Source organism: Sminthopsis crassicaudata, chromosome 2 (assembly GCF_048593235.1).
Source record: "Sminthopsis crassicaudata isolate SCR6 chromosome 2, ASM4859323v1, whole genome shotgun sequence".
Classification (NCBI taxonomy): domain Eukaryota; kingdom Metazoa; phylum Chordata; class Mammalia; order Dasyuromorphia; family Dasyuridae; genus Sminthopsis; species Sminthopsis crassicaudata.
In genome coordinates this window covers 464653928-464666030 of record NC_133618.1, presented here as the reverse complement: position 1 = coordinate 464666030, position 12103 = coordinate 464653928, and the positions used below count along the sequence as shown (strand labels likewise).

The 12103-nt window shown below is 33.4% G+C and overlaps 1 protein-coding gene across 1 annotated transcript; it reads right to left on the bottom strand.

Moving 5' to 3' along the window:
* Positions 1–2559: 2559 nt before the first annotated feature.
* LOC141552912 (olfactory receptor 1L4-like) lies at positions 2560–11530 on the bottom strand. The gene is made up of 2 exons (XM_074284828.1): positions 11503–11530; positions 2560–3515 (listed from the first exon to the last, which is right to left on the bottom strand). The coding sequence occupies exons 1-2, from the start codon at positions 11528–11530 to the stop codon at positions 2560–2562; spliced, it is 984 nt and encodes a 327-aa protein (XP_074140929.1).
* Between the last annotated feature and the right edge of the window lie 573 nt (positions 11531–12103).

The window sequence follows — 12103 nt, the reverse complement described above, 5'->3', positions numbered from 1 at the left end:
AGATAGGTTAGATTCTGAAAGTCAATCTTCCTTTGATCCTTGTGGGATATATGACCAATAGCAGTATTGCTGCATTAAAGAATATAAACATTTTTAGCCACTTCCTCACATAGTTCCAAATTATTCTCTGAGAAAGTTGAATAAATTCATAGCTGTAGTAACATGATACTGGTGAGTCTATCATCCCACAGACTCCTCAATAAAAACTAGTTCCATCTGTTATTTTCTATACTGATAAATGTGTGGTGAAATGAAAGCTGTTTTCATTTGTATTTATTTTCCTATTAGTGATCAAGAGATTTTCCATATGTTGTTGGTAATTTCTAATTCTTCTTTTGATATATGTTCATATCTATGTGGCCTTTTAACAAAATACTGTAGTTTAGTCTCCCCCAACTGGTAAGCTTAATTTTTTTTCTTCTGGTAGCAAGAATTTGTTTCCCTCCCATAATCCCATTAATTTAAAACAAAAACAAAAACAAAATCTTTGCAACTAATGTGCCTAATCAAACAAAACAAATTCCTAATTGGTCATGTCTAGAAATAAATATGTCTCATTCTGTACTCCAAGTCCATTTTCTCTTTGTCAAGGTAGATAGCATGCTTTCATCAGTCTTCTGGAATTTTGGGTGGTCGTTGTGTTGACTCAATGGTAGCTTACTTTGAGAGCTACTAAATAAACAGTATATTTCCCACAGAAATGGTGTGACTAAATAAGCGATTCATGAAGGTCAAATAAAAAGTTTGATTATTTGGGGCATGTTCAAATAAATAGGATGACAACAACACAAGTGGGATCAAGAGCAATAACTATAAACTCTTTGAGAAACCATGTTGCACTAACAGAATTTCCCAAGGAATAATAACTAGTTAATGAGAAAACTTTGTCATCTTTGTAGCAGATGGAGAATTTCACTAGACTACCACACTCAACTCACAAGGTCTATACTCTCTTCTCATAGAGTATCTTAAAGAGATATGGTCTTCATAGGGAACACAATTCCAGAGTTAAAACTGACAATTCTGAAGCCTAAGACAAGCACTATAAGATGTGGCCAGAGAAGGCAGCATAATGAGAAAAGAAATGATTTCATTTGTATAGGTAAGTCCCAGGTGTGGAAACTCTCCATCAGTGTGGGTCAGCTCTTTCTCTGCAATTTATAATTTTAAAAAAATTACTTAGAACACTGAGGAATTAAATCACCTGCTCAGAGGCCACACAGTCAGTATATATCACAGGCCAGCCTATAGTACAGGTTTTCCTGTCTTAGAAGACAGCTTTCTACTCACTATGTCATGCTGCTGAAAGCCTATCTTCAAATTAATTTTTAAAGACAAAGCTTGAAGTAAAAACTATATAACTCAATTTCTGTCAGTGGAGGGACCCTGGAACTTGGGCCCATTGGGACTAATGAAAAGATAAGGGTGGGACATGTCAGAGTTCACCAGTGCTGGGGAAGAAGAGTCATTTTGTAACTTCTTATTTTAACTAATTATTTTTGCTAAATAGGTGATGGAGAACGAAAACTATCAAAACAATTTAAATTTTGACACCCTGGGATAAAACCCCAGTTTTCCTGCCATTGTTTACAGTCTTTCTTAACTAAATGCCTTGAAAGAACCAAGTGCTGCTCAATGCATGCTGAATAAATGAATTGATGAAATTAGAACTGACCTTTGACACATTGGTGAATTTGCCGGAGTTTGTCTTTGGTATCTACTCATCATGCAGACTTTTTTTTTTTTTTATTTTATATATATATATATATATTTTATAATATTATCCCTTGTATTCATTTTTCCAAATTACCCCCCCTCCCTCTATTCCCTCCCCCCGACGACAGGCAATACCATACATTTTACATGTGTTACAATATAGTCTAGGTCAATACATGTGTGCGAATATCATTTTCTTGTTGCACAATAAACATTAGAATCCGAAGGTACATGCAACCTGGGCAGACAGATATTAGTGCTAACAATTTTCATTCCCCTCCCAGTGTTTCTTCTCTGGGTGCAGCTACCCCTGTCCATCATTGATCAACTGGAAGTGAGTTGGATCTTCTTTATGTTGAAGATTTCCACTTCCATCAGAATACATCCCCATACAGTATTGTTGTTGAAGTGTACAGTGATCTTCTGGTTCTGCTCATTTCACTCAGCATCAGTTGATTTAAGTCTCTCCAGGCCTCTCTATATTCCTCCTGCTGGTCATTTCTTACCGAGCAATAATATTCCATAACCTTCATATACCACAATTTACCCAACCATTCTCCAACTGATTCATCATGCAGACTTTCCCAAAATCCATGGATATCTTTTCTTACTCTTACCCTTGGTATATTTATCCTTTTTCAATCATAAAACAATAAGTTCTGTGAAATTAGAAAGTCTCCTTCCTTCTCTGGTTGGTCTTTGATGATCTCTAAGGTCTCTTTCAATTTTCACACTTTATGTTAAAATATTTTTTTTTCTAAATTTCCTTCTCACTCTAACATTCTTATAGATCCTTCCATTTTTAATATTTGATGTGTCTCTGGTGCCATGAGTCTTTGATTTCTAGAACTTAATTCTTTCCTTCAACTTCCCCAGGCCCTGTTTCATGTCTTTGTTCCTTAGACTGTAAATAAAGGGGTTTACCATGGGGGTGACCACTGTGTACATGACTGTGGCCACTCTATCCTTGACCACAGAGTATCTGGACAGAGGCCGGAAATAGACATAGATAATACTTCCATAAAATAGTACCACAATGGTGAGGTGGGAGCCACAAGTGGAGAAGGTCTTCCATTTTCCCGATGCAGAGGGAATTTTGAGAATGGCAACAATGATCCTCAGGTAGGAGAAGATTATGCATAAGAAGGGGGTCACAATAACAGCCAGTGTCTCTGTCATGACCACAACCTGACTAGAAGAAGTATCAGAACAAGAAAGCTTCAGCACTGGCTGTGTGTCACAGAAGAAGTGTTTGATGACGTGGGAGGCACAGAATGACAGACGGGACATGAGCAAAACACGTAAAAGAGCATGGAGGTGTGAGATTACACAGGAAGCCACTGCCAAAATGACACACCGTCTGTGACTCATGATCATAGAATACTGTAAAGGATTGCAGATGGCTATCAAGCGGTCAATAGCCATGGAGGCTAGAAGATAGCTATCTGTGTTTCCAAAGGCCATGAAGAAGTACATCTGCACTAGACAGCCTATGTAGGAGATGGTTTTTGTCTCTGATAGGAAATTCACCAGCATCTTGGGGACAATGACAGAGGTGAAACAGATATCAATGAAGGACAAGATGCTCAAGAAGAAATACATTGGGGTATGAAGCTTTGAGTCTGAATGGATAACCACTATGATCAGCAAGTTCCCAAGAAGAATGACCAGGTACATATTAAGGAATATAATGAAGAGTGGCTCCTGTAACTGAGGATTTGAGGAGAGTCCTAAGAGGAAGAATTCAGAGGTGCTACTGCTGCTCCAGCTGCTATTGTCATTCTTTTCCTCCAGGATATCTGGAATTTTCAGAGAAGGTTTAATATATTAATAAGCCTTGGTTTATTATTTCAAAAATAAGAAGAATGTGCTAAGGATAGCTTTAATTTCTATAGTTACATTAAAAACATTAAAGTTAACATTAACTTTTAACAAGTTTAATCTTATTGTAATTTATGAAATTTAATAAATGTTTATTAAAATTTAGACTACTCTAAGATACTTGGGAATCCATAATTTTAAGTATACAGAGCACTTTTCTCAAAAGAATTCTGAGTCAGATAAGATAAATAGAATTCTCTCCAGTTTACATATCTGAATTCTGAGGATCAGGTAGATGAAATGATCACACAGCTAGTAAAGGCAAGGATCAAAACTTGAAAACAAGGAATTCTGAATCCAAGACATGTTCTTTTTAAATAAAAATTTCAATCATTCCATTCCATATAAATGAGACCATGACAAGAGTTATATTTCCAGTTTAATAGGTTAGCTGATAGAGTTCAGAAAGCACTGGGCTGAGTGTTGGGATGCCAGATATTTTGCTATGTATTAGTTGTGTGATGTTGGGAAAATCACTTAATGTCTTTGAGCCCATGTTCTGTAAAAACAATAAAACAATAGTCCTGCTTATTTCAGAGTGGCTTTTTTGAGCAACAAATGACATAAAGTAAGCAAAGCATTTTGAATATTGATAGATTGTTAGAGTTGGAAAGCACCTTAGAGCCTATTTTGTCCATTTCCTTCATTTTATAAATGAACAATCTGAGGCTCTGGGATGTTTAAATAATTTACTCAATATTATATAGTTACTTACTGGCTAATAAAGGCAGTATCAAAATAACATTGTATACTATCAAAGCCTTAAAGTCCAAAAGAATGTAACCATTATGGTGGAATTTCAAGGAACTGTAAAAGACTCTGGTTTGTGCAGAACAACAACAACAAAATTACACCCAACTCTGAAAAATCTGAAGAGCAATTCATTAACTCCCTATTAGAAAGAGCTACACTTGACATAAAAACCTGACAAACCAATGAAAAAGAAATTCTCTAGTTTTACAGTTCAGCTTCTGGGACATTAAATCCTGAGGAAGAGAAAAAAGTATTAAACAAAATGTTCTGAAATAAGTTTAAAACATAGAAGACAGAGGTGGAAGAAACCTTAGAACAGTTTTTAGAGTAGAAGCGATTATAAAATGGAATGTTAAAGTTGGAAGGGATCTCAGAATATAAGAGTACTTGAAGATAGAAGGTCCAAACTTTGATGAAAATGAGAACTTGTTCATAACATAGGGTGTTAGAACACTTTTGATTTTGTTTCCTGGTATAATTCACAAAATGTCTTATTAAAGGATTGGTTGGTGAGCAGCTAGAATAAAAGAGATGATTACTCATAAGAATCAGAGTGGTGTTCCTCAGGAACAGATAGGTTAGATTAATTCTCTTTTGACAGAATCACTAAAGTGATAAATGAGGAAAACTCTATAAGATATAATAATATCAATAACAATAGTAATAAATAATGAGCATTTGTATACTAATTCAAGGTTTGCAAAGTACTTTATATATGCTATCTCATTTTATCTTTACAACAGCCCAGTGAAGCAGGTCTTATTTATTCCCCTCATTTTACAAATAAGGAAAAAGAAACTAAGGACTTAAGTGGTTTACCCAGGTTGTACAGCTAGGAAATGAGTGAGGGAAAATTTGAAATAAGATCTTTCTGACTCAAAGTCAAGTATTTTATACATTACACTATATCTTCTGCATATATTTACTAGATTCTGTATACTTGGATTTTGGCAAAACATTTGATAATACTTCTCACAATATCTTTGTGAATAAGATAAAGAGATCTGAGCTCTATGGTAGGTGTCAAATGATCAGACCCCAAGGGTGACAATTAGAGGATCAATTTTAATCAGGAGGGACTTACCCAAGTCCAAGGATATTTTCTTGGTGAAGTTTTGTTTTATATTTTTATCACTGACTTCAAGAAAGGCAGAAATGGTTTGCTTATCAAGTTGTAGATAACACAAAGTTTGGCAAATTAGTGAGCATATTGGAAAACAAAAGAACTCAAATCCCCAAAGAGCTTCAGGGTTTGGAAAAAATGGGCCCAAATATAAAATGATAAAATGAAATAGGCAGACCAGTTCTTCCCTGGATCAAAAAACCAGCTACATATACATGGATTAGGAATATTATGTTTGGATTACTACTCATGTGAAAAATGGGGCTTTGTGATAATGATTATTATGAGTCAACATCATATGATGTGACATTCCCAAAATCAATGTAATATTTTAAAATATTTGGTCCTTACCTGTGAATAAGTAGACTTTTAATAAGAATTCTATTAGTACAAGCCACAACCTAGATTTTGGGAAAGGGTTCAGTGAGTTCAAAAATTCCAGAGAGAGGCTAGATAGGAAGATCCAATTGTCTAATTTTTTGAAGGAAAATTTATCCTAAGAGTAATGAAAACCCTTGAGAATGAAATTCCAAAATCACAAATAAAGGTAGATGATGAATACTAAATACAACAAAAAGGATTTTTAAAAGCTATTTGGGGACTAAGAGGAGAATCAAAGAAGGGATAGGATTATTCTCTGAGATGGATGAGATGATAATGGATGATGATTAAAATGATGAAGAGAATGATGAAGTATCTCAAGGGACCAATGTACTTGTTCAGAAAGTATCTTGACTTAGAACTAGGAAGACCTGGATTTAAGTCTCATCTCTGGCACCTATTGGCTGTATAACTTTAGGTGAGTCACTTATCTTCACAATGTTCTAGAGCATAGCTTCTTAAATTTAAGTTGTAATGCCATATGGAATCTAATGCCATATGGAATCACATAACTGAATGTGGGGATTGCAAAATTATTATTTATCATCAATAGATGTTTGATTCCATACCTACTTTATATATATACAAATAGATGTATATACATATATGTGTATATATATACATATATATACATACACATGTATATATATACATGTATATATATATATATATATATACATATAAATATCTGAGGTCACATAAAAATTTCTTGGGTGAAAAGGGATCATACATGGAAAAAGTTTAAGCAGTCCTGCTTTAGACGAACAATATCATACTTAAATAAAAATGGGGGCCATTAAATAAAAAAACTGCACATAAGGATTTGTTAGGGCCTTATATTTACTTAGAAAATTATCTATCAATATTGTCTAGCTTCTATTATATTTTTACTTATTTTTCTAAATATTTTTCAATTCCATTTTGATTTGATTCAGCTCACTCTTGATAGGGTTAAGAACAGTAATACAGCCTAGGCACTGTCTGACATCTCTGCTCTAGACAATCTTCAAAGACTCTCAAGCTGCAGGCCTAAATTGGAGTTTTTCTCACTGGGGATTCATTATACCAATAAAACATTAGAAACAAGTAAATAGCAGAAGATGAGAACAAAAGTATGATTCTAGAATAATTTGATGGGCACTAAATCCCAGACCAGACTAAGGTAGATGATGAATACTAAATACAAAAAAAAAAAGGATTTTAAAAGCTACGTGGGGAATAAGAGGAGAATTAAAAAAAGAAATAAGATTATTCCTTCCATCATGAGAGGGATGGGATGATAATGGATGATGATTAAAAAGTTAAATGCCATCAACTCTCATTTTGTTTCAATTTTCTCTTATAAGGAGAGAATCTTTGGATTTAGGAGTACAAAAGAAATGATTAGTAGTAAGTGGGAAAAAATGAATAAAGTTATGGCAACAGGATATTCAGCTGCCTTCAATGAGTTTAAATCTCTTTCCAAACTTGTATCTGTTACATACTAGGGTCTGGAAAGAACAGGTGGTTATATAGATGATTCACTGTCAATGATTTTTTTTTTAAAAAATCACAACGGAAGGATGCTACAGGATTGGCAAATGATCTCAATTCTCAACAAGGCTTAGGGTTTCATTGACAAAAAATTAATTTGTATCCTTGGAAAAACTGTAGAGCATATTAAAGACAGAGTATGAGAAATTAAGCAAGAAAAACTCTGATCACTGAGATTAAGGGCAACTTCATCAAAATCATTTTGTGGTAGACTAATCTTTCCTTTTTTTGACCAGCTAACTGCATAAGAAAGTACTGTAGAAGCAGTAGGTGAAATTTTTAGCAAAGCATTTGACAAATGCTCTCATGCTTCCTCTTTTTATGGGCAAGTTAAAGCAATGGGATCTAGTAAATATCTGAGGCTGGATTGAACTCAGGTACTCACAACTTTAATTCTACTGCTCTAGCTACTTTAAGTACATAATTAGGCTGGAGCAATTTGAGAAGACACAAAAAGAAACAATTTCAATCTTAAAGAAATGGGAAGTTGCCTAAAGAGACTAATCTGAAGTTTATCATTAACTTAGATTTATTTTTTTTAAATAAAAGATGAAAACAAGGGCAAATTTGGAGAATGAATTCAAAAGACTGGTATAGTCATAAGAATAATTTCAGAATCATTGAAACTTAGCATGAAGTGAGACTGTTGTGGACATTGAAAGACCACAAAAACATGATCGAGGCCTTTGGAGGGAGGGAGGAATATGGCAAAAGACGAGGGTAACAATGAGGCAAATGAAACAATTTTAGAAGACAAAGAGAAAGCAAAGAGGGTCAAGAATTACTTGTATTCTTTGCCAAAGGGAATGAGAGAGCAGTAGGAGCATTATGGTACAAGGGGAAAAGTGCCAACTGTAGAATCAGAAGACCTGGATTCACATCTTACCTCTAGTGCTTATTACTCATATGAATTTGAGCAAGTCATTTGATCTCTGGGTTGCAATGTCTTCCTATGCAAAATGAAGAGATTTGAGGTGGTCACTGAGATTTCTTCCAGCTCTAATTCAGTGATTCCAACTCATTTCCCCAAGTACACCAGGCCTAATGAAGTATATTCTAGAGTAATAAAATAACTAGCAAATATGACTACTGAATTGTTCTTAATGATATTTAAGCATCCTGAAGGATGGAAGAGATCTTGTAGAATTGGAGAGCCATTGCTGTTTTGATTTTCAAAAAAAAAAAAAAAAAATGGAAGAGTGCATTATCTCTAAATTGTGTCCAGTCAGCTAGGCAGGGATTATTAGCAACATACTAGAACATCCTAAACAATATAGTTAATAAACATCTAGAAAAGAAAGTGATGGTCATGAAAATCCAGAATGGTTTCCAATTGAATTCAATTTTAATTCAATAAATATTTGTTTACAACTTTTAAAGTGCAGGACAAAAAAAGTTAAGGCAGACTTAATCACCTTTCTTTGTAGATTAGATTAAGAGAATGCTTTAGATATCTTTGATTCTATATCAACTTTTTGCAAGCATTTGGTACAAACATTCATGCTTTTCTTGTGGACAAGATGGAAATAGGTGAACTAGACCAGTGATGCCAAAGAAATACAACTAGAACCCTGTGGGCTGCTTATCAATTTAGAGAACTACAAATTAACATTACCTTTCTCTATTACATTTTACATTTCTGTATTTATATTTACATTTCTGGTTAACAGCTGCTGGTGGCAAGTTTGACACTTCTCAGCTTGAAGATAAATTGACAAAAAATTGAATTTAGAACTTGTAGAATGGTTGGATCCAAAGGTTATTATCAATAGTTTGATGTCAGCTTGAAAGATATTTTCCACTGGAATCCCTTCCTAAGGGAACGTTGAATGGCCCTGTGGCATTTCACATATTTATCAATGACTTGGTAAAAGATATAGTTGTTAAATATGCTATGACCCAAAATAAGGTGAGATAAATAGTTAAGATACTGGATGACAGAGTAAGAATTTTTAAAAAAAAATCAAGCTAGAATATTGGATTGAATCTAATGAGATGAAATTCAATAGCAAAAAATTTGAAAAACACCACAGTCTTAGTGAACTGTAAGTTCGATATAGTAGTTTAAAAAGCTAAAATGAACTTGTGGTACATTAAGGAAGGCATGCTGTTGAGGATTAAGGAGGTAGGTTAATATTTCCACAGACCTCTGACCTAGATATTAGATAAATATATAGTACTTTTTTTCAGCTCTGGGTTCTACATCTTAACTTGGAATTTCCCTTTCAAAGATAAGAGCTTTATTTTTGTCCTTTCATTTTATCCTTCTTCCTTTCCCTTTTGTCCTTTTAAAATGCTCTTCTGAAATCATTAAGGATTTAGCCAGTACAAACCTCTGAGAACTCTCACAAATGATAGCAGATGTTATCTCTTGTTTGTAAAAACTGTTATTAATTTGGTTGGAAAACTTACTCATTTTTCAGAGTTCTCTGGAGTGAATTGCTCTCTATGCTAAATTGATGGTCCACATTCCTTAATTTTATGAACTGTATTTCAGTTTTCAACTTCTCTTATACTTCTTAAAAAGTGTATTCTGGTCTTATTTGTATTTGCTTGGGAAGTGAGTCTCACAACTAGTAATATTTTGTCCTTATCCTTGAGGAGGATTTGGAAAAATTTAACTATCTTATGTTTATATATACCAAATTTTGAGACCTCATAGGCATCTAGTGATTCTGTTTGTCGATTGTTTTTACTAATTTAGAAAATTTTGTCTGACTTTCTTAAATATAGTGTTTAGATTCTTTTATTTTTCTAAGTTCTCTGGATTCTTTATGGTTACAGTGTCATAGTCTTTTTGATTTTTCATTCAAATCTGTATTTTCTTAGGATAATTCAGTGATTTTAAAAACATCTACTTTCCCCTCTACCTGTGTGTTTATTTCTACTTTCAATCATAAGTCTGAAGTTTGTTGCTTCTGTGAATTTTTGAATTTTTAAACTGTATTCTCCATGTTAGTTTTTCATGTCTCTTAGCCTTTTTTTCTTTACCATTTTTAATTTTTCCTTTTAATTCTAATTTTCTTAGCATTTAAATTCCTCTTTATTTTTTTTGACTATGTTATTTATCTATCTGTGTACACACCCTGGATTATAATTTCTTTATCCATTTTCATTACTTTTGGTATAATGTACCAGAGACTTTGTCAAATTCTTTGCTAAAGACCCAGGTAAACTATGTTTACATTATTCTTTTCATCAACCAGTTTAATACCTTTATTGCAAAACATGAAGTTAGCCTAGTATGATCTGTTCTTACTGAAATCATGGTGTCTATTTGTGTTTATTGCTTCCTTTTCTATATGTTCTCCAACTGTCTAATAATATAATCTTGAATTTTGTTAGGAATCAAAGTTTAACTGACTAAGCTAAATTTTGTATTGTCATTTTTTTAAAAATCAGGACATTTACTTTGTTTAATTCTACAGTACTTCATTCCTCTACTATCTTTCAAAGATCTTTTATTAAGGCTCATCCAGCTCTTTGAGTACAGTACAGTTGCCCAAGTGACTTGAATTTATCAAAGGCAGATAGGTTCTCCTTACTAACAACCTAAAAATGAAATCAGCAGCTGGAGCAGTGTGCTCCATGTTACTAGAAAGCATTAACTAAAGAACAGAAGACCATTTGGATATGGAGTAAAGGAATTTATTATATTGAAATAGAGGTTGGGCCAATTAACTCTGTTTCAAAATGTAAGTTTATATTAAGCTTAGGATACACTTAAAATCTCAATTTAAAAAAAGTATGATCTATTATTTGATTTTGCCTTCACTTTACTTGTAAAGTTGAGTTTTTAAACGCCTGTAAGATTTATATTTCTCTATGTATCATCTTAGATGTTATGTGTTGACATAGTCTTGTCAAGATCTTTTTGGATCCTATTTCTGTCATTCAATATATTAACTATCTCTCCTTATATTCATGTTGTCTGAAAATTTGATAAGTAGTTATTTATTCCTTTATATAAGGTATTAGTAAAAATATTAAATAAGATATAACCAAGGATAGATATCTACTAAACAACATAAAATAATGGAAAGAAGTTAGGATTGAAATTAGGATTGAAAGACAGAGGACCTTGGTTCAAGTCCTGACTCTTTTTTTCTATTTACCTGCAATTACTGGCAAGTCACTTAGCATGTTTAGGCCCATTTTTAACTTGTAAAATAAGCAAATTGGATTATATGACTTTTGATGGTCATTTCAGTTCTAAAATCATGATCCTATGATTCTTGGTTAAGTGATCTACTAATGACTGTTCTTCAGGTCTGGCAATCAATCCCCTCTAACTCCAACTTACTAAATTGAAGTATTGCCTCCATATTTCCATTTTGTTGAGAGAGAGAGAGAGAGAGAGAGAGAGAGAGAGAGAGAGAGAGAGAGAGAGAGAGAGAGAGAGAGAGACACAAAGAGAGAGAGAAAGACAGGCAGAAACAGAGAGAATCAAATGCTGTTCTGAAACTAAAATCTAGTCTATCTAGTCTATAGAATTCTTTAAGCTACTGGTTTAGTTGCTGCTTTGGTCCAGATGGGTAATTTCAATGGTCACTTATTGTTGAAACTCCTTCCACTAATATAAATCAGTAACTATTCTATAAGTTATAATTTAATCTCAGAGAATTTTCTTGTACCTTGAGAGATTAGGTGACTTGTCTGTGGTAACATGGCAAGTACATATAAGAAGTAAGACTTGAAAACAAGTTTTCCTAGTTC